Here is a 27,661-nt window from a genome sequence, read left to right as displayed (position 1 = left end):
GGCGCAGGGCTGTGCCCGCTCCCACGCGTGTGCGCACACGCGTGTGAAAGCATCCCTTCCCCCCTCCCTAGCAGCTAATGAGGATTATCTCATTAACGGGGATTAACGCCTAGCCGTCGCGTGGCCCCGGCGGCGGGGGCGGGGTGGGGTGGGTGTGTGTCCCGGGTGGGGTCCCACGGGGGTCCCCGGTCCCGCCCTCGGCTCCGGCCGCCGGCCGGTCCCGGCCCGTTCCGGGGCGGAGCCGCTCGGGGCCGTTCGGGACCGTTCGGGTCCTTTCGGGTCCGTTCGGGTCCGTTCGGGGAGTGGAGCCGGTACCGCACGCCGAGGGGTCGGGTCGGGGAGGGGGGGGCGATCTGTTGCGAGGGGTGCTGTGGGGTGTGGGTGGGGTGCTGTGGGGTGTGCGTGGGGTGTCGGGGCGGGAAAAAGGGAGCGTGTTGTGGGGGGGCCGGTGGGGTGTTGGGGCGGGGTGTTCCGGGGGGTTACTTGGGGTGCAGCTGGGGGGGGTGTCGGTGGAGGGGGGGGGTGCTGTTGGGGTGTTTGGGGGGGTGCAGGTGGGCGCTGTGGAGCCGAGCGCTGTGCGGGTGTTGTGCCGGGGGGGGGGTGGTGAGTGGGTGTGTGTGGGGGTACTGGGGTGCGCCCAGCCGTGCCCCGCTGCACACGCCGGTGCCGCGAGTGGTGTCCGGGGGCACTGGGGACGCTGGGAGGGGGGCACTGGCAGCAAGTCCCCGCTGTCCCCACGCCCCCCCCCCCCCCCCCCCGTGCCTCAGTTTCCCCGTGCTGAGATGGGCCCCTCGCAGCCCGGGGGGAGGGGGGTGTCACCCTCAACCCCGCGGCCCCTCCGGGCGCCTGTGCCGATGCCGGGGGTCCCGCTGCCCTTCGTCCTCCTCCTCCTCCTCCTCACCCCGGGGGGGTCGGCGCAGGCCTTCCCGCGGGACCTGGCCCCGCGCAGCACCGTGGGGTTGGCAGGTGAGGCGGGGGCGGCACCGGGGGGGGGGGGGGGTGTCCCGGGGCTGGGGGGGGCCGGCGGGGTGTCACCGCGTCCCGCCCGGCCCCGCAGCCACCGCCGCCTACCCCCGCTTCGGCGGCCTCGGGGGCCCCAACGCCACCGCCCAGCTCGGCCTCGACTTCCAGCACATGCTGCGCCTCAACGGCAGCCTGCTCGTCGCCGCCCGGTGAGCCGCTCGTGAGCGCTCGTGCGCGCTCGTGCACGCTTGTGCGCGCTCGTGTGCGCTCGTGCGCGCGTGCGCTCTCTGCTTGGGCACGGTTGGGCCCGGCTGTGCGTGCTTCTGTGCGCTTGGGCACGGTGGTGTGCACGGTCGTGTGCGCTCCTGGGCACGGTTGTGTGTGCTTGTGTGCGCTCGTGCGCGCTTGTGCACGCATGTGGCCTGTGCTTGTGCACGCTTGTGTGCACTTGTGGTCTCTGCTTGTGCATGCTTGTGCGTGCTTCTGTGCGCTTGGGCACGGTGGTGTGCACGGTCGTGTGCGCTCCTGGGCACGGTTGTGTGTGCTTGTGTGCGCAGCTCGTGCACGCTCGTGCGCGCTTGTGCACCCATGTGGCCTGTGCTTGTGCACGCTTGTGCACACTTGTGTGCACTTGTGGTCTCTGCTTGTGCGGGGTTGTGCGTGCTTGTGTGCGCTTCTGTGCGCTTGTGCTTTGTGCTTGTGTGCGCTGGTGCACAGTTGTGTGCACGGTTGTGTGTGCTTGTGTGCTCTTGTGCGCGCTTGTGGCCTGTGCTTGTGTGCACGGTTGTGAACAGTTGTGCACGGTTGTGCCTGCTTCTGTGTGCTTCTGTGCGCTTGTGCATGCTCGTGTGTGCTTCTGCACACTTGTGGTTTGTGCTTATGCACGCTTGTGCGCGCTTGTGGTCTCAGCTTGTGCGCACTTGTACACGGTTGTGCACGGTTGTGTGCACTTGTGTGCGCTTGTGGTCTCTGCTTGTGTGTGCTTGTGCACAGTTGTGCACGGTTGTGCATGCTGGTGCCCAGCTGTTCCTGTGTATGCTTGTGTGCACACTTGTGGTCTGTGCTTGTGCACGCTTGTGCACGCTTGTGTGTGGTTGTGCGTACTTGTGCAGAGTTGTGTGCACTTGTGTGTGCTTGTGGTCTGTGCTTGTGTTCGCCTCTGTGTGACTGTGCACGCTCGTGTGTGTTTGTCCGCGCTTGTGGTCTCTACTTGTGCACACTTGAGCACGCTTGTGTGCGCTTGTATGCACTTCCGTGCACTTGTAGTCTGCACACTTGTGGTCTGTGCTTGTGCATGCTTGTGTGCACTCATGCACGCTTTTTTGTGCTTCTACACACTGCACTCACTCCTCTGTGCACTGCTTCTCGGTGCACACCCGTGTGTGGTTGTGCACGTGCGAGGTCATCCATCCCCCCTTTGTGTGCTTGTACCTGCCTGTGCATACGTGTGCCCGCTTGTACATGCTCGTGCACCCTTCTACGTGCTTGCCCATGCTTGTGCGCCCCTGTGCACGTTTCTAGACGCTCGTGCAAGCTTGCGGGCGCTTGTTCACACTTGCACGAGCTTCAGAGGCTTGTTTGCTCCTGCGCGTGCCTGTCCACGCCCACGCACGCTTACACACGCTGGCACACGCTTGTGCCCGCTTGCACCCGCTCGAGCCCGACGCCCCCTCCCTCCCCCCCGCCTTGCACGCCTGTGTCCCCGCGCCCCCTCCCCGCGCCCCCCCCCGTGCCCCCTCGCACGCTCACACCCCCCCCAGGGACCACATCTACGCCTTCGACCTGGGGCAGGACGAGGGGACGCTGTACCCCCAGCGGGTAAGGGGGGTCGGGGTCGCCGGCTCCGGGGACACAGGGGGGGCGCGGGGAGGGGGTCCCCGTGCCCACCCCCCCGTGTCACCCGGCAGCACCTCACCTGGGAGACGCGGGACAGGGAGAACTGCGCCATGCGGGGCCGGCTGCAGGTGTGGGGGGCGGGGTGTGGGGTGCCTGGTATGGGGGTACGGGGTGTGGGGTACAGGGTGTGGGGGTGTGGGGTGTGGGGTACCCGGTATGGGGGTGCGGGGTGTGGGGTACAGGGTGTGGGGGTGTGGGGTGTGGGGTACCCGGTATGGGGGTGCGGGGTGTGGGGTACAGGGTGTGGGGGTGTGGGGTGTGGGGTGTGGGGTACCCGGTATGGGGGTGCGGGGTGTGGGGTGTGGGGGTACCCAGCATGGGGGTACTGGGTGCGGTGTGTGGGGGCACGGGGCGTGGGGGTATATGGTAGGGGGGGTATAGGGGGAATGGGGGTGCAGGGTGGGGGGGTACAATGTATGGAGTGTGTGGTATGGGGGTGTAGGGGTGCAGGGTGTGGGGGTGCAGGGTGTGGGGGTACATAGTGGGGGGGTACAGGGTGTGGGGGTGCAGGGTGTGGGAGATAGAAGGGATGGGGGCAAAGAGGGGGCTGGGGGCAGGAGGAGGAGGGGGTGACGGGTCCCCCCCGTGCCCCCCCCCCGGGTGCCCCCCCGTGTCCCCCCCACGCAGGACGAGTGCCACAACTACATCAGGGTGCTGGTGCCCCGCGACGCCGGCACCCTCCTGGCCTGCGGCACCAACGGCTTCAGCCCCCTCTGCCGCACCTACCAGGTGGGGGGGCCGGGGGGGGGCGAGTGTGATGAGTTGGGGGGGGCTCAGCCCCCGCTGGGGAGTGCGGGTGGGGCGTGATGAGTTTTGGGGGGCTCAGCCCCCGCTGGGGAGCGCGGGTGGGGCGTGATGAGTTTTGGGGGGCTCAGCCCCCGCTGGGGAGTGCGGGTGGGGCGTGATGAGTTTTGGGGGGCTCAGCCCCCGCTGGGGAGCGCGGGTGGGGTGTGATGAGTTTTGGGGGGCTCAGCCCCCGCTGGGGAGCGCGGGTGGGGTGTGATGAATTTTGGGGGGCTCAGCCCCCACCAGGGAGCGTGGGTGGGGTGTGATGAGTTGGGGGGGGGCTCAGCCCCCGCCGGGGAGCGTGGGTGGGGTGTGATGAGTTTTGGGGGGCTCAGCCCCCACTGGGGAGCGCAGCGGGGCAGTGCCCAGCAGTGTGATGAGCGGGGGGGTCCTCAGCATCTCAGTGGTGCCGGGGGGGGGGGGTTGGGGGGGGGCAGCGGGAGGGTGTGATGAGTGTGTGTGTGTGGGGGGGGGGGGTCTCATCGCTTTGGGGATCCCCCCCCCCAGGTGAGCAGCCTGGCGCAGGAGGGCGAGGAGGTGAGCGGCCAGGCCCGGTGCCCCTTCGACGCCAAGCAGAGCGTCGTTGCCCTCTTCATCGGTGGGTGCTCGGGGGGGGGACACACACACACACATTGGGGTGCCCTGGGATGGGGGGGGACATGGCTGACACCGCTGTGTGTCCCCCCCCCCGCAGACGGCAGCCTCTACTCGGCCACGGTGGCCGATTTCCAGGCGAGTGACGCGGTGATCTACCGCAGCCTCAGCCCCGGCCGCCCCCCCCTGCGCACCCTCAAGTACAGCTCCCGCTGGCTGCAGGGTACCCCAAAAATGGGGGGGGGGCGGGGGGGGGGGGAAGGGGGCGCAGGGATGGGGACGAGGGGTGTATGGGGGGCAGTGGGGAGAGGGCGTATGTGGGGGGGTGAGGGGGACGGGCATTGGGGGGCTGGAGGCGGGTAAGGGGTGCGGGGGGTGTATAGGGGCTGGGGCGGACGCGGGGGGGCTGGGATCGGGGGGTACGGGGTGGTGGGGGCTGACGGCCCCCCCCCGCCCCCCCAGAGCCCCACTTCGTCCAGGCGCTGCCCTACGGCCCCTACGTCTACTTCTTCTTCAGGGAGGTCGCGGTGGAGCTCAGCACCCTGGGCAAGGTGGGTGCGGGGGCACCCAGGCACCCACCCCCTGGCACCAAGGTGGGGGAGACCCCAGGGCCCCTCCCCAGGGGCGTCCAGCTGGGTGCTGGTGCCTCCCAGGGTGCTGACACCCATGGGTGCCCACGTGCCAATGCCCACGGAGTCTCCAGTGCCAACAGCCATGAGTCCCCGGGTGCTGACACCCCTGGGTGCCGATGCCCACGGGTCCCTGGGTGCTGACACCCCTGGGTGCTGACACCCCTGGGTGCCGATGCCCGCGGGTCCCCGGGTGCTGACACCCCTGGGTGCTGACACCCCTGGGTGCCGATGCCCGCGGGTCCCCGGGTGCTGACACCCCTGGGTGCTGACACCCCTGGGTGCCAATGCCCGCGGGTCCCCGGGTGCTGACACCCCTGGGTGCTGACACCCCTGGGTGCCGATGCCCGCGGGTCCCCGGGTGCTGACACCCCTGGGTGCTGACACCCCTGGGTGCCGGTGCAGGTGGCGGTGGCGCGGGTGGCGCGGGTGTGCCGCAATGACCGGGGCGGGTCCCCGCGGGTGCTGGAGCGGCGCTGGACGTCCTTCCTGAAGGTGCGGCTGCAGTGCGCCGTCCCCGGCGACGCCGTCTTCTATTTCGACGTCCTGGAGGCCGTGACCCCCCCCCGGGCCCTGCACGGGCGCCCCGCTGTCCTCGCCCTCTTCGGCACCCAGCCCAACAGGCACGGCGGCGGGGACGGGGGGACGCGGGGACGGGGGTGGCCAAGGGGACGTGGGGCTGTAGGGAGAGGGGAGCGCGGCATGGGGGGACGGGGGGACAGGAGAGATGGGGACATGGGGGTGCCACTCACCTGGGGACATGGGGACATGGGAAGGGCAGACGTGAGGGTGCACTGATAGGGGGACACGGGAGGTGGGGACGTGGGAGAGACACGGGGACGTGGGGATGCACTGACCTGGGGAAGTGGGGACGTGGGAGGGACAGACATGGGGACGTGGGGATGCCACTCACCAGGGGACACGGGGACGTGGGAGGGACAGACATGGGGACGTGGGGATGCCACTCACCAGGGGACACGGGGACGTGGGAGGGACAGACATGGGGACGTGGGGATGCCACTCACCAGGGGACACGGGGACGTGGGAGGGACAGACATGGGGATGCACTGACATGGGGACATGGGGACACGGGGATGGGGACACGGGGATGGACTCACCGGGGGCCATGGGGACACAGTGGGACAGGACACAGGGACGCAGGGACAGGGGAACAGGGAGCGGGGACAGAGCGGGGCCCAGGCAGGACACGGGGGGGGCTCTGGCCCAAACCGGTGCCCGACCCGGCAGCCCCGGGAGGGGACAGGGGTGTCCCCAGTGCCGGTGCCACCCCCCGCCACCACCGCAGCATCCCCGGCTCGGCCGTCTGCGCCTTCTACCTGGCCGACGTGGAGCGGGCGTTCGAGGGACCCTTCGCCGAGCCCCGCGGCGCCGCCGGCACCTGGACCCCGGTGCCCGAGGACAGGGTGCCCCGACCCAGGTACCCCCCGGCCCCGACGCCTGGGTGGGCCCCCCCCCCCCCCCCCGCCGTGGCTCCCCCCCCTCCCCCGGGGGCGCGGTGGCCACCCGGACACCTGGGTCCCCGCTCCGGCTGTGCCGCAGGCCGGGCTGCTGCGCCGGGATGGGACCGGCCGCCGGCGTCGTCACCTCTGGGGACTTCCCCGACGAGACGTTGGCCTTCGCCAAGGAGCACCCGCTGCTGCACGGCGCCGTGGCACCCGCCGGCGGGCGGCCCCTCTTCACCCGCACCGGCACCCGGTGAGCCCGGCGGGGGGGGCACCGTGGCCTCGGGGATGGGCGGCCCTGGGGATGGGTGGCTTTGGGGACAGGGTGGCTTTGGGGACAGGGTGGCCTCGGGGATGGGTGGCTTTGGGGACAAGGGGGTGTCTCATGCGAGGAGGATGTGGGTGCGCAGTGGGGTGAGGGGTGCACCCAGCCCTGTGGGTGGGGTGGGTCCTCCTGCAAGGCTCCTCTGCAAGGATGCACAAGGCCCTGGTGCAAGGGGCGTGCAAGGCTACGTGAGGGCGTGCGAAGCCCTGGTGCAAGGGGCATGTGCAGCCCTGGTGCAAGGGGCGTGCGAAGCCCTGGTGCAAGGGGCGTGTGCAGCCCTGGTGCAAGGGGCGTGCGAAGCCCTGGTGCAAGGGGCGTGTGCAGCCCTGGTGCAAGGGGCGTGCGAAGCCCTGGTGCAAGGGGCGTGTGCAGCCCTGGTGCAAGGGGCGTGCGAAGCCCCGGGGCGATGCCGTGCGGGGGTGTGTAAGACGCGGGTGCGAGGGCCCCCGGCGCAAGGGTGTGTAACAGCGTGCGAGGCCCCGGTTTGCAAGCGTGCGCGAGGGCCCCGTGCAGGGGGGTGCGAGGCCCCGTGCGAGGCCCCGTGCGAGGCCCCGTGCGCTGGGCGCAGGCTGACGCAGCTGGCGGTGGACACGGGTGCGGGGCCGCGGGGGAACCAGACCGTGCTCTTCCTGGGCGCCGAGGACGGGCGGGTGCTGAAGGTCCTGGCGGCCGCGCGGCACCCCAGGGTTACCCGGCACCCCGGCGGCACCCCGGCACCCGGTGCCAGCCGCGAGCCCGGGGACACTGGGGACACCGGGGACACCGGGGACACCGGGGACACCGGCTCCGAGACGCTGCTGCTGGAGGAGATCAGCCTCTACGACCCCGGGCGGTGAGTGCCGGGCGCTGGGTGCCCGGGGCTGGGGGTGCTGGGGGACTTGGGTGCTGGGGGGGCACATTGAGGCTGTGGGTGCTGGGGGGCTCATGGGCACTGTGGGTGCTGGGGGGCTCATGGGCACTGTGGATGCTGGGGGGTGCTGGGGGGCTCATGGGCACTGTGGGTGCTGGGGGGCTCATGGGCACTGTGGATGCTGGGGGGTGCTGGGGGGTTCATGGGCACCGTGGGGCTGTGGGTGCTGGGGGCCTGTGGGCACTGATGGGTGCAGTGGCAGTGTGGGTGCCGTACGGGTGCTGGGGGGGCCGTGCAGGTGGCACAGGGCATTGATGGGTGCTGGGGGGGGGGCTGATGGGTGCCATGGGGACACGCGGGAGCTGCATGGCCCTGGGGGTGCTGGGGGGTGCCGATGGGTGCTGCGGGGCGCTGGCGGGGTGCTGTGGGCGCTGGGGCGGGGGGGCGGTCACGACGGGTGCTACGGGGGGGGCGTGGGGGTGCAGGTGCCGAGGTCCCCGGGGTGCCAGCCGGGTGCTGGGGCTGGAGCTGCACCCGCCGGGCCGGGAGCTCTACGTCGCCTTCGCCGGGTGCCTGGTGCGTCTGCCCCTGAGCCGCTGCGCCCGGCACGGTGCCTGCCGCGGGTGAGCGGGGGCACGGGGGCGTGTGAGGGCACAGGGGGGTGCGAGGGCACGGGGGTGTGCAAGGGGAGCATGTGAGGGCACGAGGGGGTGTGAGGGCACGGGGGTGTGCGAGGGTACAGGGGTGTGTGAGGGCACGGGGGCGTGCGAGGGCACGGGGGCGTGTGAGGGCACGGGGGTGTGTGAGGGCACGGGGGCGTGTGAGGGCACAGGGGGGTGCGAGGGCACGGGGGTGTGCAAGGGGAGCATGTGAGGGCACAGGGGGGTGTGAGGGCACGGGGGTGTGCGAGGGTACAGGGGTGTGTGAGGGCACGGGGGTGTGCGAGGGCACGGGGGCATGCGAGGGGAGCGTGTGAGGGCATGGGGGGGTGCAAGGGCACGAGGGTGTGTGAGGGTACAGGGGTGTGCGAGGGGAGCATGTGAGGGCACGGGGGTGTGTGAGGGTACAGGGGTGTGCGAGGGGAGCGTGTGAGGGCACGGGGGGTGCGAGGGCACAAGGGCGTGCAAAGGGAGCACACGAGGGCACAGGGATGTGCAAGGGGAGCGTGTGAGGGGAGCGTGCCAGGGCATGAGGGTGTGCAAGGGCACGGGGATATGTGAGGGCACGGGGGCGTGCGAGGGCACGAGGGGGCGTGAGGGCGCAGGGGTGTGCAAGGGGAGCGTGCGAGGGCATGAGGTGTGCGAGGGCATGAGGGTGCACAAGGGGAGCGTGCGAGGGGAGCGTGCAAGGGCACAAGGCCATGCCAGGGCACGGGGGCGTGCGAGGGCACGGGGATGTGTGAGAGCACAAGGGCGTGCGAGGGGAGCGTGCGAGGGCACGGGGGGGCGCAGGGGCAGCTCCAGCACCCCGGCGCCTGGGTCCCACCGCGCAGGAGCTGCCTGGCCGCCCGGGACCCTTACTGCGTCTGGCTGCCCCCCCGGGGCTGCGTCCCCTTCTCCGAGGACCTTCCGTAAGTGTCCCCCCAGCTTCGGGGGGCTCCCCCCACCCCCCTGATCTCCTGGGTCCCTCTTCCTTGGGGGTGGGGACAGTGGGGACGGTGGGTGACGTCTCCTCCCCCCCACACACACACCCCATGTGCCCCAGGAGCGGCTTCGAGCAGGACGTGGAGGGATCCCCTGGGATCACGGGGACCTGCCAAGGTGAGGGGGGGGACACGGGAGTGTTTGGGGACATAGAGGGTCGCTGTGGGATCCTCTGGGGACGACGAGGTCATGGGGAGATCCAGGGTGATACCGGGGGCCCCAGGACACGTGGGTGGCACTGGAGGATGTGGGGGATGTTGGGGGGACGGCGGTGGCCCCAGGTGACGCGGGTGGCCTGGCCTGACCCCCCCCCTTGCTCCCACAGACGCACCAGCCGCGGGGGACGGGGACTTGGCCCATGGTCAGTGACACCCCATCTGTCCCCCCCACCCGGACCCCCCCGTGGGAGGGACCCTGCAGACCAGGGAGGGACGCGGGAGGGACCCCTGGGCTGGGAGAGGGACCCCAAGGACCGGGGAAGGGACCCTGGGGTTGGGGGGGACCCTCGGGGACAGGAGAGGGACCCCAGGGGTGGGAGAGGGATCCCAGAAAGCAAGAGGGACCCTGGGGAGGGGGGGGGACCCCCAGGGCCCAGGAGGGACCCCAGGGACAGGAGGGGGACCCCAGGGGTGGAAAAGGGACCCTGGGCACCAGGTGGGAACGCAGGGGTAGACCCCAAGGAGCGGGGAGGGGACCCTGGGGAGGGGACCTTGGGGAGGGGGGGAGACCCCAGGGGTGGAAGAGGGATCCCAGAAAGCAAGAGGGGCCCGGGGGAGGGTCAGGGGGGACCCCCAGGGCCCAGGAGGGACCCCGGGGACAGAAGGGGGCCCTGGGGTGGGTCAGGGGGGACCCCCAGGGCCCAGGAGGGACCCCGCGGACAGGAGGGGGCCCTGGGGGGGTCCAGGCCCCCCGCACGGGTGCCGGGCTGACGGGTGCTCCCGCAGGGGTGCGCCAGGCCGGGCTGGGGGCCGCGGTGCCGGTGCCGGTGCTGGTGGGCTGCGTGCTGGGCGCCTTCGCCCTGGGCGCTCTGGGTGCCGGGCTGCTGGCAGCCTGCTGCCGCCGCCCCGCCGCCCCCAAGGGACCCCCGGAGCCCCCCGCCGCTCTGCAGCCCCCCGGCCCCCGCCTCTACCCCCCGCTGCCACCCCCGGGAGGGGCCGGGGGCCCGCGGGACCCCCCCGAGCTGCCCACCCCCGAGGCCACCCCGCAGCCACCCAGCAAGACGCCCCGGGAGCGGGCGACGGAGCCCCGGCGCGGCCAGACCCCCCATCCCAGCACCCCAGGGTGCCCGGAGCCCCCAGGCCCGGGACCCCCACCCAAGGCCGCCCTGGAGGAGCTGCTGCAGCGGGTGCACGGGGCGGGGGGCTCGGGGTGGCCGGTGGCCCCCCCGGGCAGCGGTTCCTTCGCCAGCCTGCTGCGGCCGGGCGCCCCGTTGCCCAGCCTCCCCCCGGCCCCCCGCGACGGGACGCTCCGGCGGCTGGACGTGCCCCCCGACAGCCCCCCCCCGCCCCGGCGGCCCCTGGCACAGAGACACTCGCTGGGGGGGGCGCCCGCCAGACCGCCCGGCCCGGCCCGGGGGCTCACCCGCATGCACTCGCTGGGGACCCCGGGGGGGCCGCCCTGGGGGCCCCAGCCGCGTCCCCTCGCCAGCAAGCCCCCCGTGCTGCCCAAGCCCCTCCCCGTGCCAGCAGCCCCCGGGCGGCCCTGAGCCCCCCCCGGCGGGGACACGGGGACGTCCTGGTCCCCAGCACCCATGGGACCCCCCTGCTGCGGCTGGCGGGGGGGGCCTGAGCCAGCCCCTGCCAGGGTCCCAGCTCTGTGCCATGAGGGTCCCCGTGTCCCCAGGCTGGCCCCCATGGGGGGGGGACGGGGGTCCCCGTGTCCCCAGGCTGGCCCCCATAGGGGGGACAGGGGCCCCCATGGGGTGACAAGGGTCCCCGTGTCCCCCAGCCATCCCATCTCCCTGTCCAGGGTGATGAGGCTCCCCATCTCCCAGAGCTTTTTTGTTTCGTTTTGGTTTTTTTTTTTGATTGTTTCTAATTTATTCGCTGCTCTGGGGGTCGTTGGAGCCACAGCCCCCCCCCCCCAGGGACACCAGGCAGGGGACACGGTGGCTCTCTGTGCCACAGCTGGGCTCGTCCTACCGTGTAGGACCAGGGCTCAGCCCCACACCCATTAAATCCGTGGTCGCTCCACCACCAGTGCCCGCCTGGCTCTGTCTGGGGTGAGGGGGGGACAAGGGAGGGGGGGGGACAAGGTGCCACCAGACCCCCGAGCCCAGCTTGGGGACAGGGGGGTGGCCGTGGGGTGTCCCTGCAGACGGTGGCACGTGAGATACCGGAGGACGTGAAAGGGCTGGCCCCCGGGGAATGAAAAGCTGCTCACTGTGGCCAGGGTATTTTATTAAGAAATAGTACAAAAAAAAAAAAAGTATAAATGTCAAAATTTTGGCATTTCCAACCCTCTACCCTCTGTAAAAGGGGGCCCAAGCGCTTGGGTCAGCACCGCAGGGGAGCTGCCGCCGGGAAGCGGGACTTGACCCCGCACTGAAGACCCCGGCACCGCGCCTGGCCCGGGGAAAGCAATCTGATCAAGGCGAGATTACCGAAATAATGCGATTCGGCACCAAGAAGGGCCCCGGGGTGGGGCGGGAGGGGGGTGCGGGGAGGAACAGCCCCCGCCCAGGGCTGTGGGGACCCCCGCCACGCTCCGCTCGGCGCCGGGCTCCGTTATTCCCCTTGGTGGGCGCTGGGAAAGGATTGAGTTCCTCCTCCGCGCATCCCCGCTGGCGCCGCGGGGCAAGGGGAACCCTGCAGAGCTGCCAACTCGAGGGAAAGAGGCGTCTAATGAACCCCCAAAAGGGGGGTTAATTAGCGCCACGCCACCTCCTCCCCCGCGGAGGAAAGCCGCGGCGCGGCGGAGCCCGGCCCAGCGCCCGTGGGAGGTTCCGTACCCGGCGCTGCCACGGCCAACTGCGCCCGACCCGAAAACTGCTGGTCTTAGCTTAAAAAGCTCCAACTCCTTTCTCTGGATGAGCAGAGGATGCAGCCGGGTTGAAATTCTTTCTGCGTGCTGGGCGGAGATCAAATTCTCCGCGCCTTTGTTCAGACCCCGGCCGCGAGCCCTTCTAAAAATAAAACGGACGTGCGATCCCCCCCGCCCCAGGCGAAGCACTAACACTGGCAGCTTTATTTGTTCCAACTCAACAAACCAAATCCCCTTACCCTGAGCACCACGGAGCTGGGGTTTTTTTTTTTTTTTTTCCCTCCTCTCCTGAAGGGGAAGTTTGTTTCCCAGCTGAAGGGACTTTTTGGCAAAGCTGAGCCTTTTCAGGGGAAGGATGGAAATAACTGAGAAGCGCCAGTGCTGTGGAACACACAACACAGTGTTTGTGCACACTACAGCTGCCGAGCTCTGCAAATTTACAAATAATAAGCACAAATTTCAGGCAGAACGTAAAAGCCGAAGTTGACAGTGTCCCTTTACATCGGTAAACGCTTCCGGGTATCAGAAGAATCTGCTTGGATTTACTTTAATACTGTCTCGAACCCTCCGACACAGGTTTTCAGTTCAAACAGACCCAAACTGTCAACGTTCTGGGGAAAAAAAGAAAATAACGTGTGCTCAAAGTCAGCGAGGGAACGGCGAAGCAATCAACAGCCAGGAACCGAGTCTCTCCAAACACTGATTCATAAAAAATTATTATTAAAGCCTTCTTCAAAATATCTTTTGGAAAAAAGATAAAAAAGTCTTATTTATAAATATAGCTACACTGGTTATAAATAAATGCACTTTGATTCTCCAAACCCCGTGAGTCTCAGGAACAGAAGCAGGCACATGAGGCTTCCTGAACGCAGCCAGCAGAACGCTGCCCATTTCGGCAGATCCCCCCCTCCCTTCAGGCCCAGCCGCCAGGGACCGACCCATCTCAGGCGGAAAAGCAGCTTCCTCTTGGGGTGAGAAACGCCTTGGGAGCCACGGCCGTACCGTCCTAGCTCTGCGAGCCCACTGGTCCTTGCTGCATCCCCAACACCACGATACGCGCCGATCATCGGCCAAGAAACGGTAACAAAGGCAATAACCAAGAGAAAACTGTATTATCTGGACACACACGGGTGGAAATAACTGGGAAAAATGCAATGCAAGGACCATAAGATCAAATTATTGCCTTGAATCCCGCCAACAGTTACAAAACCAGGACAAAAAAAAAGACCCCAAACCCATGAACTATGGGCCGTAAGAGCTAGGGATTTTTATCCTGCAAGAGATATTCTCGGGGAGCAGGCCAGCTGCCAGGGCTCAGACCTGCAAGGCACTCCTCGCCCTTAAAACCCTTCTGCGGCCAACGGCGCTTTGCGTGATGGTATTTTTCTAACCGTCACTTGATAATTTTTCATTATCAAGTTCCACACAATTACTCAGGGTCCTTCCAACCAGTTCCCTGCTGTCTCGAAACCCACGATCCACCGTACTAAATGGATCCCTGCATTAAACAGGCCTGCAAAGAGTAACAAAAATAGGAACGTTTCAGTAACAAGATCAGCTGCTTATTAAAAAAGGTTTTAGTATCTTTAAAAACTGTTTAGTAAAAAAAAGTGACATGTTTGTCATAAAATGCTTTGGGTTGGGAGGGACCTCAAAGCCCCCCAGTGCCCCCCCCTGCCCCGGGCAGGGCCCCCTTCCCCCAGCCCAGGGGGCTCCCAGCCCCGTCCAACCTGGCCTTGAACCCTTCCAGGGAGGGGGCACCCACAGCTGCTCTGGGCACCCTGGGCCAGCGCCTCACCACCCTCACATTAAACAATTTCTGCCTCAGAGCTCACCTAAATCCGCCCTTTTTCGGTGCAAAACCATCCCCCCTCGTCCCATCCCCACCCCCTGACCCAGAGTCCCTCCCCCCCCTCTCCTGTCCCCCCTTTAAGCCCTGGGAGGCCACTCTCAGGGTCCCCCTGGAGCCTTCTCTTCTCCAGGCTGAACCCCCCCAACTCTCTCAGCCCGGCCCCCCAGGGGAGCTGCTCCAGCCCCCCCAGCATCTCCGTGGCCTCCTCTGGCCCCGCTCGAGCAGCTCCGTGTCCTTCTGCTGTTGGGGGCCCCCGAGCTGGCCCCAGCACTGCAGGGGGGTCTCCCCAGAGCGGAGCAGAGGGGGACAATCCCCTCCCTGGCCCTGCTGCCCCCCCTGCTCTGGCTGCAGCCCAGGGCACGGGTGGGTTCTGGGCTGCGAGCACACGGTGCTCCCTCAGAGGGGCAGTTTTCCCCCCACCAACCCCCCCAGTCCCTCTCCTTGGGGCTGCTCTCCAGCCCCTCCTCGACGGCCCAGCCTGGGTCTGTGCTGGGGATTTCCCCGACCCACGGGCAGGCCCTTGCCCTTGGCCTTGCTGAACCCCATGAGGTTTGCTCGGTCCCCCCTCTCCAGCCTGCCCGGGTCCCTCGGGGTGACATCCCTGCCCTCAGCGTGCCCCCCACCACACAGCTCGGGGCCATCGGGGCACTTCCTGAGGGGGCCTCGATCCCACTGTCCGTGTCCCAACAAAGATGGGAAACAGCACCGGGCCCAGCCCCGACCCCCGAGGAACGGCGCTCGTCCCCGCTCTCCTCTTAGCCATCGAGTCCTTGACTGCGACTCTACGAATGCAACCAGCCAGCCACTTCCTTACCCACCAAGGGCTCCGTCCCTCAAACCCATGCCCGTCCAATCTAGAGACAAGGATGTCGTGCGGGACAGCGTTAAATGCTTTGCACAAGTCCAGGTAGACCATGACAGTTGCTCTTCCCTTATCCCCCAGCGCCGTGACCCCGGCGTAAAGGCCACCAAATTCACCAGGCAGGATTTGCCCTTGGTGAAGCCATGCTGGCCGTCGCAACCATCTCCTGATTTTCCACGTGCCCCAGGAGGATGAGCTCCAGAGCAGGATCTCCAGAGACAACTCGACTCCCAAGCTGTCTTGCAGCAACCGCCGTTCGTCTAGTTTTGCTAACGCTACTGTTCAGCGCCAACGTGTCAAACGGAACATTCGGCAAAATACCATAAATTTGAGGTGGAATTTTTTGCGATCCCTTTTGGTAGTTAAGGGGAGGAGCTCCCCCAAATTGTTTCTGAAACAAAGAGGGCGAAGCATGGTACTCCCCAGTATCATGAAATGCTCCAGCTGACAGACACTCAGCCCGGCCTTCGCTCTTGCATTGAAGGTTGCCTCAATCAAAAATTCATGGTTTTGGAAGAAGAAGAATTTGTAATTCACTTTCTGGCTGAAATGGGAAATCCCCTCTGCAGCTCTGAAGATGTTAAAGCAACACCTCAAGAGACTGCTTTTTCTGAAGGTCCAGATCCGGTCACTTGACTTTGCAGAAGGGAGCGGACACCTCCAGTTATTGCAGAAAGTCTGTTTTCAGTGCTGTAATTCCCAGGCAGCTGAGCGCTAATACCAGCTGCTTTGGCAATGAGGTATTTCTTTTCCACTCCCCAACAATGCAGGTGTTGACATCACCAAATAAGCCATCAGATCACCTACTGGCTAAAATTTCATTAAAAAGCTTCCAATCTCTTAAGGTCAAGCTTTAAAAGCACCTTTCGGCACCGTGCTAAAAGCAGAGTTGTGCTGTGAGCGGCTGGAGAAGCTTCGACCCCCGGCGATGGGGTGGCTTTGCCAACAGCCCTCTGCTCTCAACACCGCTTGCCAGCAGCACCTTGTTTTAAAAAAAAAAAAAAAAAAAAAAAAAAAAAAAAAGTTACTTTCCTTCAAAAAAACTCAAGTCTGTCACCAAGGATTAGGAGGTTACAGTTTCCACAGCGATATCAGTTGGCTGATCCGTTTCCAGCATGGACAGCACGCACTCCTTGATGTCTTCTGAGGTGCCCACGAGCGGGTCCACCTCGGCGACCTCCTCGAGCACCGCCACCCCGGTGCCGTTGGGCTGCTGCCTCGCCATGGCCGCCAGCTTCAGCCGGTACTCCTCCGCCTCTCGCTCCTTCTTTCGGAGCTGGCTGCGATATTCCTGAGCCTTCCTGTTCGCCTCTTGCAACTGCTGCTGCAGCGCTTCCCTCTCGACGCTGCTGCCCTACAGAAAACAGAGGTGAGAGAGCCCACGATGGAGGCCCAGTCTGCGACACGAAGGAAGCGGGGTGTGCAAGCGCTCCAAGAGTTCCGAGTCCCAAAAGCAAAATGCTCCAAGGCGGCGCCAGAAGGTGCTTGGGCTGAGTTCTGCTCAACTGGCTTAGCTCAGCCCGGGTCACCAGAGGCAAGTGGGACGTGGGGAGGCACCGCCTGGCTGGTGGGTGTCCCCACAGCGTGCTGGGAGGTGGGCTGGGGAGTCCCGCGTGATCGCACCGGGATGAATTTCCAAGTTTGGAAGCAGGTGTGAGCAAGACGCAAGAAAACTGAAGAGCTATTAGTGCTGAGAAGTTGAGAGGCAATCGAAGAGAACGTTCTTCCTCCCAACCGAGAATGAGAGAGTCTCATTCCTGCTGCTTTATGAAGAGCTGAGCCTTGGCTGACACCCAGCCCACGTGTCATGCTTCTACAGGAAATATTAAATAATTCTAGTAAACGAGCACGATTCATCTAAAAACCCTGAGCTACAGCTTCAGCACAGGCAGAAGAGCAACCAGTGGTTTAGCTGGCTCTTTTCTCCTACCTACACTCGACTGAGCATCGCTCCGGTCAGCCGCTTGCGCGTTCACTGCTAGCGCAGGAGCGGGTGCGGGCAGGGCAGGGAGCTTGTTACAGACGCCCCCGGGCTCAGGCGAGCAGGGCGCAGCTCGTCTCTAGTCTGAGGTGGCTTTGGCAGACCAGGAGCCCGGCATCCTCAGCGCAGCAGAGGAACACACGGGAGACGACGGCAATCAAAGTTACAAGCAGGAGTATCTACCTTGTCCTCCTTCGAGTCATCTACGTTTTGTTCCACTTTTTGCTTCTTGGCCAGCGGCTTTTCCTCCTCTTCTGAGTCACCTCCGTCTTCAATGACAGTCTCTTCTGCAACCTGACCAGCAGGTACAGTTAAAACTGAAAAATTAAAAAGGTGACAAATGATACAGTGCGAGACATGCTTTTGCACAGATGTTTCTCAAAAGGCTTCTCTGAGGTCAGCGCATCAGCGCGGTTCTGGAGAAAAAAGAGGACACCTGTGGACTGGCAATGCTGATGTCTTCCCGAAGAGGAGAGAAGCTCTGGATGGGGTTTCCAGTTTTTGTTAATTCAGGCCTCTGAAATACCCAAGTATTTCACCATGACGGGGCTGACAGACTCCAAAGTCAAAGATTTGCATCTTAGAAAACGTATGAGGTAAAAACTATCATTCTGGTGCCTCAGTAATGCGATAGCTGAGACAGGCTAAGCAAGAGGAATAGAAAGCTCTTCTCGAAAATTCCAGTGCACGGTCCCAGTGGCTAAGCTCTGAATCAGCTTTAAGCGCGTGCAAGAGCTGCAAATACTCTAGAGAACAAACCAATTTAAATCTGCAAACACGGGTTTTCACTTTGGGAAGCCAGTAGCAAGAATTCGTCCAACCAAGGAGGAGAAAGGCACCACGTGAGCTACTGAAGGTAGCGCTACCTAAACAGTTCTCCCTTTGTCTTCCTTAGACTAAGAGTAGTTTACAAGCCAGGAATTATTTGTAGTAATTTGGCAAATAATTCTGAACAGCTTTAGAAAAGTGCTTTTCACTCATGAAGTCTGTAAACAGGCAGAACTGATGTAACCCATCTCACACTGTGGCACTGTATCCATGTTATGGGAGAGCTGCTCTGCTTCCTAATCCTCTTTTTCTGCACCAACATTAATCCAAATAATGGAGTATCCCCAGGACATGGTAAAAGAATTGTCGGTAGTAGACAAGGCTGATGAATTACATCCCTTGAGGAAACGAAAAAAACAAACCAAAACAAAACAAAAAATCACTGTACGAGCGCTCTGGAGCTCTGCCCTGCTTTACTGAACAGGATTTACATTTGCCTTGTAAAACTGATAGATGATATTGCCCTAGGAGTTATGGGGGAAAAAGGTGTATCTAAGCTGATATTAATGGCCTAATACCAACTTTTACAAGAACAACGGAGTGATTGCTCAAGGTGCTAGGTTGCAGTTTCACCAGCCGAGTGATCTACTCCCAGACAGGGAAGTTCACCCCAAGAGAAAGGAATCGTCTTTGCCCAGCCGCCCAAGAGACAGCGGCTAACTCGCCATTTCTACTAAAGGCGTTTGGTTTTAACACAAAGAGCAAAACACTAACTCGCAGCAGCGTGTGTTAAGCTACAAACAAGTCGCTGGCCAGCCTTACCGCTGACGTAAGTCCCACAGACAGTTTAACCCCCCCTGGAGCCGCCGGGCACGGATCCGTTACCCCACAGCGCCGACAAGCCAGACCGCACCGGCCGCCGGCCTTGCGGGGGCTCAGCAGGGTTCACTTTTTTTTTTTTTTTTCCCTTTTTGAAGTTAATCCTCAGCGCTGCCTTCCCAGTTCAGCTCCTCCTTACCTTGCTGTCCATCCTGCATGGTTAGGATGAAGGGCTGGCTGAGGCTGCTGGGGGGGATGGCGCTTTGCAGGCTGCCCAGGGGAACCCCGTCTGTTACAATGGCGATGACGTGCTGCCCGCCGCTGCCCACCACTTCTTGTAGGGCAGGATCGACAGAATTTGCTTCCACCGTTTCCTCCGTCTTACCTTGAGAAATAAAGTAAGTGCCAAAACAAAGTCAGCGTTTCCTTCTCTCTTCCTTGAATAGAAACTGAAGCCTAGTGCAAAAGCTCAAGTACACAGCTCGAGACTCCTGCCTGCTCATGAAAAAAAATCTGGAAATACAGAGAAATACATTACTACGGAAGGAAAATAAAATCCACTACACCTTAGAAAACTCTTCCAGAGTAAACCCAGCACTTTTTGTGTAAATTAGTAAGTACTAGCATCCAAGCATATTAATTAAATTAAAACGCCCAGAGCTGGAGGCAGCTGTTAAGCAGACCTGGCTCTGCAGAGCCGCCTTCCACGACCCTTCCCCCAGCTCTAGCCAAGACAAACCCCACGCAAAAAACAGTTTGTGCCTCAGGAGCCCCGTCCACACGAGCACGGCCAAAGCAACCATGGGCAGGCTGTTTAGTTTGGCCAGACGACCCAAGTCCCTGGGACGCTTTTTGTGTGACTTAACGGCTCGCACAAACAATCAGGATTGCAAACCCCTCGGCTGCATCCTGCTCCCAGCGCACGCTGCAAGAGCAGGAAACAGAGGGGACCTGACCTGCTGCGCGCGCTCGGGCTGCCAGAGGAAAACACTCCAGCACCGCGGGTCAAGGCAGCGGTGCGGTGGCACCAGCAGCTTCAAGAAGTCACATTGCTCGGCTCTAGACTCTAGGAAAAATGCTTGGCTTTGGGGAAAATAACCGCATTCCAAGGTGAGAGGATTATCTGAACTTGAGCGTTATCAAATTCTTAAATCTGAAGTTAATTAAAGGTCAAACGTTACACTCTACAAACATACCATAAAAGATCATAAAAATCTCAAACACAAGAAACGCCCAAACCTTTCCGTAAGAAGTTACCAGAGCCTCGGGAGACTCAAAACATCAGTTGACTACCAACATTTTACAGCAAACTGGGGACAGAAAACATTTCACACAATTTCCTTCTTAAACAAATACTTATCTATGTTTACTTTAATATTAAGTAAACCTATGTTCTAGAGCTTTCGGGTTTTTTTCTTTTTTATATAAGTGCTAAAGCACGTCAAGAGCAACATACTGCGATGTCATGGTTAGACTCGCTGGTTAATAAAAATGAAGTTACTTCTACTGGCAACAGTTGTTGGCTTTTTAATTAAGTTTGAACTGGGATTAAAAAAAAATAATAAACAAAATCAACCCCCTGCTTCACAAATATTTACATTCATCTCCTCCTTACCCTGACAGAAGGCAAATTCACTTCCACATCTTAAATTTCTTTTGATCTCCTGGCAAGATACTCGCTAGAACTCCACAGACTGGAAGTGGCTCCTGCCTGCTCTCCCCTACCTGTGTCTCTGTTTGAGTGGGAAAGCGGTGCCGATACTTCAGCGAGGGCCGCGAGCGTGGCAAGCACAGAGGTCGTTGAATTGGAAAACTGCATCGTAGAGACATGCGAGTCACCTGGTTGGGAAAGATGAGGGCAAACTGAAGGACTGTCGGGACCTGCCACATCCAAACAGCGAATAACACAGTCAGAACGCGACAATTCTGTCATCCAGAGATCAAGACACCAGCTATGAAGCATTTTCTGGGCTCCTCACACTGGTCAGCGGGGAAAGGGAGGTGGTACAGATCATTTTTCATGAGGTGCCTCTCCTACCACTAACTGCAAAAAGGGCTTGGCTACTACTTCAGGACAGACCGTGAATATTTTCCGATAATTGCAATCAAATTTACAGCAAGCATTTAATGAAAGCTCTTCCCGCATCGCGGAACCCGCAGCCCAGCAAACGTGAGCCCGTCTGCTGCAGCTCCTCTGTCAGAGCTCTGGAAAGGCAGGCTGGCTCGGCCCTGCAGACCCGGGCGCTCCTCGCGCCGCTCCCAGCCTGCCCGATGCTGCGCAGGGCGGTCGCTACGCACGTAAGGACTTGGCTGCACGTCGTACCGCAACCGGCAAAAACTGCCAGAGCTAAAGAATATATTAACTCGTTGGCTATCACGAGTAAAGGACAGCACCCCAGCTCTTCCTGAGCTGGGAAAGTCTCCAAGTACAGTCTTCAGCACGACTTCACGGGCCACACGTTTTTAGCAGAAGCCTTTTGCTCAAGGGCAGAAATCAGCTACGCGTGCAGGTCCTTTCTTCCTCCCCTCTCAGGTTCAGTAACGGAAAGACCCCGGTTACCGCACTGGGGTATTGATTTGAACAAGATAAACAAGTCTTCTCAGTTCCAAAAAACAATGTTTCTTCCTCCAATTGACCACAGTAATTCCTATTCAAAGGCAGACTTAGTAAGAATGGAACAGGAAATTAACTAAACGGGCCCAAACTCAGTGCGTGTAACCCACAGTTCTCTTTCAAAAAAAAAAAAAAAAAAAAAAAAAGAGATCCTGTACCTCACTGCCAGGGCAGATAAATAGATTATAAGCACACAAAGGGAAGTTCACCTAAAGTTCCCCTGCCTTAACCCTTGCAACCTATTTTCTTTCTCACCAGCTCCTGATTTCACAAAGGTTAGAGGGACCTATTTTCAAAGAACAGTATTTTCAAAAGGCCTTGGGCTAGGCACGTGAAAATACCACAGGCCTCGCAGCTGTTTTCAGCAGTCTGAAACCAGATTGCTTCAGACCAGCTAAAGATATTCGTTCCCATTTAAAAAAACGTTTTCAATAACGGAAGACATGGGAATTTAAGAGAGATAAGAAAAATTATTGGCTGTGTTAACTAAGAGAGATTTTTGTTATAACGAAGGTGCAGTCGCTGATGCCCTCTTGTGGGAAATGAGGAAAAAAACCTCCTGGCATGGCCTAGAGCAGGGGACACCAGGTATTTTCAAGCTGACCGACTATTACGGATGCTTGAAGTGTCATGAGGGGAAAATCCCAGGGTATTTCAGTCCAGTCACATACGGACAATAAGCGGCCGCCGTGCTGTGGCGCTGACAAAGGCGATTACGTTGCAGGATATAGCAGGAGAGGTGCAGTGAGAGGGGGATTTGCAGGGCCCGGAGCTCACGTGGAGAGCAGCCTGCAGCCACTCACCCACACACCCCGGATGGATTCAAGGGACTCGGGGAACCGGCTCGCTTAGCCCAGGGAAATTAAGGCAGAGAGGGGACAGGATTGATTTCCACATCAAAGGGATGGAGGAGATGGAAAAGAAGAAGGGTTTCAACTAAAGGGCTGCATTTGCACCAGGAGGAGGTCTGAGCAGGCTGTGAATGTGTTTTAAGCTGGAAATCAGCAGTTTTCCAACCGCCTTTCAGCACGGCGTCGGTCTCTGTGACTCCGACCTGGCGTCCAGGCAGAGCCCGATCCGCGGGCAGGGACAGCGATGCCGACGTGGCCAGAGTGGCAGCCGGGCACAAAAATCCCAAGTTTTATGTCCCTGGGAGTTTGTGGAATGTCCTTGACTGAAGATGTTGTGTGCCAGTCACACTGCATTTTCCTCACAAGTGGAAGAGGAACACTTTGGGTCATTTTTTCCCCTTCTAAAACAGGGCTTGTCAGTGCCTCAAAGCTGCGAGCAGTCCCGAAAGCTTTGAGAGCAAGTCGGGAGTGTTGCTGCAGTCGCTGTGGCCAGGCAGATGCAGAGAGGTCTGGGTGGGACTGCAGAACACCAGTATCCGGGGTTTTAAAAGCACTCTGTAGCTAATAAGCAAACATTCACGCATGTGAACAGTCCCGCTAACCAAAGAATTACTCACATGCAGAAGTGTTTGCAGGATGAGGCCAAATAGCTTCACAAAACTTGTATTTAGTAGCCTCCTTGAGACTGAAAAGAAACAATGGTTTGGATTTCCCCAAATACAGAAAATTCACTTTAAGATATTAAAATTGGAACTAAACAAAAAGAATTTGCACTCAGCCTTAAGTTAAGTGTTTCCCCCATCAAAATAAGGCTCACAGAACAATACGGAACCTAATTATTTCCATCTAACATGTGGGACAGAAGAAATAAGGAGTAATCTACATATCCAAGAGACCTGCTTATTCTGCAATTTCCTTACTCAACATTTACATACAGCAAAACATTCCCTCAACTCCTGTAGCCAGTAAAGAACAAAGCAAACTGTTCCCCAACCGCTCTGCAGTGCTCAGGATTTGGCACAGGCAATAATTCTCATTATTCCTCTGTTGCCATCGGCCAAATCCATTTTCTCAAGCTCTGTTGCTCGTAACAGACCTGGAGCAGCCCCACAGCTGAGCTCAGCAGAGCTCTGCCACGCACAGTGGCACCACCTTTATTTACATCAGCTAAAAATCTGCTTTGTTACCTTCGACTGCAAAAATTCTGGGGCAGGAAGCAGTAGCTGGGTGTGCTTGGCTGTACTTCACCACTTTTCCTCTACTAAATGACCATCTGCCCTCTACTGGTAAGCAGTCTTAGGAACTTTTTTTCACGACTTTCCCACTCATGGTCACATAAAACCTTACCTGAGGTTGTTTTGGCATTTGCTGAAGAGATGAGACTAGCGAGATTGAGAACTTCCCCTGGTGTAAGAATGAACGGTGAAGTGAGAGTCACAGTGTTGGTGATGGGATTCGTTCTCTCTGGATGAGTGTTTACCTGGTTCTGCATCGCTTCCTAGGAAAGAGAGGGGTCAGGTGTAGATCCATCATGCAGTAATTAGCATCCTTGAAACATTTCGGAGGCAGATCATTTCTCTCTGCAGCGCATCAGGGACAGCAGTGCAAACTCTGTGACAAAACTGCCACCTAAACTTGTCAACTTACGCTACAACCCTGCCAGACGCGTGGCAATAAAGCCCCATCGCAAGAGAACCCCATCACCCACCGCGTCCTAGCAGATACACACTGGTCGGTCTAGAAATAAACCAAACCTCACCCACCTCCATATTTCCTGTTCTCCCTGCAAACAGAAAATGATCTCATCGGACACAACAGGATCCCTCTCACTCTAGCGTAGATGCAGTTGTGGGGCAGAGAATTACAAACAAGTTTCTCCCTCCTCGACCCACCTGTAGCATTACCAGAGTCTCTGGATTGTTCTTGTCCAAAGCAATATCAAAAGCCGATTTATCAAACTTGCTGAAAGCATGGACATCAGCTCCGTATTTGATGAGCAGCTCTACGACGTCTCGGTGGTTGTGCTCTGTCGCCCAGTGCAGAGCAGTCATCTTCAGCATGTCCTTGGCATTTACATCAGCCCCGTTCTGAAAGAAATAAGCATTACTTGTCTTACGCTCCTTAAAGGCGGTGCCTGCACTCGCGTTTAAACAGAGACATCAGCACTGAACTCCAAGGGTGATTTAGACCAGCCTTCAAGTCAGAGCCGATTTGCCATCCTCACCCTAATCAGCAGTTCCACAATGTGAGTGTGCCCGTCGGCCGCAGCCATGTGTAGTGGTGTCCGGTCCACTTTTGTTCGGGCATCTCTGCTGACACCAGCGCGGAGCAGCACTTCTGCTGTCGAATAGTGGCCGTACTGGGCAGCCAGGTGAAGCGGCGACGTCCCGAGCTGCATGTTAATTTAATTTAGAAGGGTCACTGTCTGCTCACAGCGAGAGAGGACAGCCACAGTAATCACCACGTGTATGTCCGGCAGTAGTTAAAATGACAAAGCTTCTGGAAGAAATTAATTTAACCTTTTTTTTTCTCCACTCAGAAATAGGGGGCTGCACATCCAATAATTTTCCTGATAAACCTCAAACAACTCTTTAGGGATCCTTACATTATCAGATAATCTGACGATCAAACATAGTTTACTGTCTCTACTGTGCCACTTACTTATCCCTGAGCATCACTCTGCTTCTTTTTCAAACCACAGCAGAACAGCTCTGCCACTTCACTATCGCGACAGATAATTTCACCACTGTTCAGAAAAGGGCAGTTTTACAATATCACTAGGCTCTGCTTCCTCTCGATACAGTTCATTCCTTCACCTCGTGAAGTTATGAATGAACAGACCGGCAAGTTAGGAAACGAAGATAGTTGTGATGGAAAACAGCTACCAATGGCTTGTTCATTATACTCTGGTTCCCTGTTTATCCAACTTCAGTTTCATTAAGGCTTCTATTTCCTTTCCAACCCAGTATATGCTGGTTTGTTTTCAGGGTTTCGTTTTTTTAAGGAAACAAAAAAAAAAAAAAACAACACACAACCCAAAAATGAGTCTCTTGACTGAGAAAATTCAAACAATTTTAAAAAGCATTCTTAAGAGAACTTCCTATTACTGAGAGGTTTAACTGTTTTTCCAATTTGACTTGACTCATCATCACTTAGCTGCTGGAAACTGCATTTCTTAAAGCACCAAAGCCTGTGTATGTTGCTGTCCAGGACAGCACAGTCCCTGTGATTCTGCTCTCCCGCATTAGGTGGAGACCAATCTTTACAGAAGCATCAACTCATCTTTGCCTGGGGAATGTTTTGGGTTACCAAGTGCTTCATCTGGAATCTGCTCCACCACAGAAATCCAGAGATGCATTTTCTGCCAATCCACACTCTGGTTTTACCGCTCCGATTTCCATCTGCATCCTTTAGGTTCAAGCACACGCACCCCCCGCTCTGCGTGGAAAACCAGCGTCCGCTCCCCGACGTACCCAGTCGGTGGTGAAGGGGGCACCGCTCGCCATCAGCTTTCGCACTTCGTCATCTTCGCCTTTGCGAGCTGCTTCTAGCAACCTCTTCCCTAGGTCCACTAAGGACATCTTCATACATGGGAGCAGGTATTTGCTGAAAGCTGCTTTAGAGGCAAGAAATGGGAAAAAAAAACAAAGAGCAGTGAGGCTGAGACATTTTTAAAAGTGCTGTCTAACTACAGCCCATCTGGACACGCCATCTTCCCGTACAGAACCAGGCCCAACATGATCGGTAAACGGGCATAAATATTTATCACATTTTCCAGTTTCATGCCCGAAAACGTCAAGCAAAGGCAGCACACAGGCTCAGCAAACGGGGCACACACCACAAGTCACCCAAGCTCCTGAAAAATCCCGTTTACCTCAACAGCGCCTTGCACAGACATGAAGACTTGCCCATGTGGATCCAGTTGCAAGAGCAGAACCTAGAAAAGCAACAGCGAAGCTGTTCACACCCTGTACACAATGTCATTTCGATTTTTAAAGCGCTTTAAGAACACGATTTAATCTCCCAGACACTCTCGCTGACCCCAGCGCTAGCAACTAAGCATGGGGGAACTCTCCCTGTTCTCTGCTGGCAGAGAATAAAACAAACCTTGGTAACTCCAGTGACTCGTTCAAGGTCATGAAAGGAGCTGAACCCAAAAGCTGTGCTCAATGTACCGGATAACTGCGTCTTTATTTATTCCAAGCTACATAAAACACAGCATAATTGCAGCAATAGTGAACTACAGCATTTTTCTCAACGACAGGGTTACGCTGGTACCCCAGTCCTACCAAAGGCTGACTTTAACATCTACCCATTAACTCAGGTACCACGTTCAGTAAAGCGGCTACAAACCAACGTCTGCGCAAACGGGCACCGTGCCACCCAGCCTAACGGCCACCCCAACAGCACCGAGGCCCTCGACCGATTTTCCTCCTTCAATTACAGTTCTATGAAATAGCTGGAAGCTCTATTTCTGTCTTTCTTATTTCTTGCTCTTTCAAGAGAAACATCCCACCCTGTCCTCAGTGACCAGCAGGACCAGCACAAGCCCTTGAAAGTAAAGCTGAACTGCAAACCTCACCCCTTACTCTCACCGGGATACACTGCCCACATCACCTCCCTCCACACACACATCTCAATTTATACGGCTATTTTCCGTGTGTAGCTTTTTCTGAGCGTGCAGTTATTACGTGTGACACCTGAGGCTTGGAAGTCAAGAGCCCAGAGCAGTTACTCAAGAGTTGACTCTGCAATCAGGGCCTCCGACGCATTTACGAGGCATGTGTTGACTACCACAACCCCTCTGCCCTTTAGGACTTTCCAGTTTAGGGTTTTTTTTTTCCCCCTTTTCTCAATTCTGGTGAGACAGAGAATATTTTTTAAATGTTCCTTCTCATCGCCCACGCTGAAAACACTTGCATGCTTTCCGGGCCTGAGTTGTTGCACCGAATTCTGCATTCGCAAAGTTAACCACCAGCTTACATACTTGTGTGTGTTTAGAAAAGAAAGAAGCTGGATCATTAACAAAAACCATTAGTTTCTCTCCTGGTGTTAAACGGAACCTTTGTCACTAATTAATTATTTGGAGGCCTTGCATTCCCGCTCTCTTCCCAGCTGGATAATTTCAGGGAGGATTTAAGTCTGCGGCTCCCTCTCTTTTTTTTTTTTTTTTTTAATTATTTACAGTATTCGCAGCTGGGGCTGCTGTTGACAAACTCCTCCAGCCCCCCTTCGCCGCATTTCAGAAGGAAAAGGGAAGTTCACGCTTCCCCAAACCCCTGAACTTCCCTCTGCACAGCCGGCGGGGGGGGGGGGGTCAGCCCTGCAGCCCTGCCTCCCGGGCCCCCCCAAACCCCTCCCGGGCCCCCCCAAACCCCTCCCGGGCCCCCCTCCCTGCAGGACACAGGTGCCCCTTTCCCCTCCCCTGGTCGAGGACCCCCCTCCGGCTCCCCCGGGGTAGCCCCCCCCCCCCCCCGTGCCGCCCCCATACGAACACCCCGACGGGACCCCCCAAAACACACCCCCACCCCCCGACACACACAGACCCCGTTCCCTCCCCCACAGGGGTCCCCCCTCCTCAGACCTCCACCCCTTCCCTCATGGGGGGGGGGGGTCCCTTTCCCTCACGGGGGGGTTCCCCGCCGCCCCCCGGCCCCACTCACGCGGCGGCTCGGGCCCCCCCCCAGGCACGCGGCTGTTCCCGGCGCGCGGCACCGCCCCCCTCATCCCCTCTTCGCGGCTGTTCCCGCCCCTCCCGCCGCGGCCACACAAAATGGCCGACC

General features: G+C 59.5%; 2 protein-coding genes across 6 annotated transcripts; one reads left to right on the top strand and one right to left on the bottom strand.

Annotated features, from left to right (window-relative positions):
• The first annotated feature begins 190 nt into the window (after positions 1-190).
• LOC122152609 (semaphorin-6C-like) lies at positions 191-12,871 on the top strand. 4 transcript variants are annotated; one of them, XM_042785543.1, is made up of 18 exons: positions 191-311; positions 798-966; positions 1,058-1,172; positions 2,724-2,781; positions 2,871-2,927; positions 3,487-3,588; positions 4,161-4,243; positions 4,340-4,377; positions 4,702-4,790; positions 5,274-5,491; positions 6,175-6,306; positions 6,429-6,584; positions 7,225-7,488; positions 7,992-8,129; positions 8,999-9,076; positions 9,211-9,266; positions 9,475-9,510; positions 10,094-11,347. In XM_042785543.1, exons 2-18 carry the CDS (start codon positions 855-857, stop codon positions 10,852-10,854), a joined length of 2,493 nt encoding a protein of 830 aa, XP_042641477.1. In that variant the 5' UTR covers positions 191-311; positions 798-854; the 3' UTR covers positions 10,855-11,347. The 4 variants fall into 4 exon arrangements, with proteins under 4 accessions (XP_042641477.1, XP_042641476.1, XP_042641479.1 ...); XM_042785542.1 differs by having other exon boundaries at positions 4,153-4,243; positions 4,340-4,462; XM_042785545.1 differs by lacking the exons at positions 9,475-9,510; positions 10,094-11,347 and adding an exon at positions 12,708-12,871 and having other exon boundaries at positions 4,153-4,243; positions 4,340-4,462.
• Positions 12,872-15,172: 2,301 nt separating this feature from the next.
• On the bottom strand, positions 15,173-27,617 carry LOC104358071 (GA binding protein transcription factor subunit beta 2). 2 transcript variants are annotated; one of them, XM_042785583.1, is made up of 10 exons: positions 27,542-27,617; positions 25,753-25,815; positions 25,352-25,494; positions 24,103-24,270; positions 23,771-23,965; positions 23,226-23,376; positions 20,139-20,252; positions 18,613-18,798; positions 17,010-17,143; positions 15,173-16,199 (listed from the first exon to the last, which is right to left on the bottom strand). In XM_042785583.1, the coding sequence occupies exons 3-10, from the start codon at positions 25,463-25,465 to the stop codon at positions 15,909-15,911; spliced, it is 1,353 nt and encodes a 450-aa protein (XP_042641517.1). In that variant the 5' UTR covers positions 25,466-25,494; positions 25,753-25,815; positions 27,542-27,617; the 3' UTR covers positions 15,173-15,908. The 2 variants fall into 2 exon arrangements, with proteins under 2 accessions (XP_042641517.1, XP_042641516.1); XM_042785582.1 differs by having other exon boundaries at positions 25,352-25,491.
• Positions 27,618-27,661: the final 44 nt, after the last annotated feature.

Source organism: Tyto alba, unplaced genomic scaffold (assembly GCF_018691265.1).
Source record: "Tyto alba isolate M040663 unplaced genomic scaffold, T.alba_DEE_v4.0 Super-Scaffold_8, whole genome shotgun sequence".
Taxonomy (NCBI): Eukaryota; Metazoa; Chordata; class Aves; order Strigiformes; family Tytonidae; genus Tyto; species Tyto alba.
Note: the sequence above shows the minus strand (reverse complement) of the source record. Positions and strands in the feature narration are given on the sequence as shown.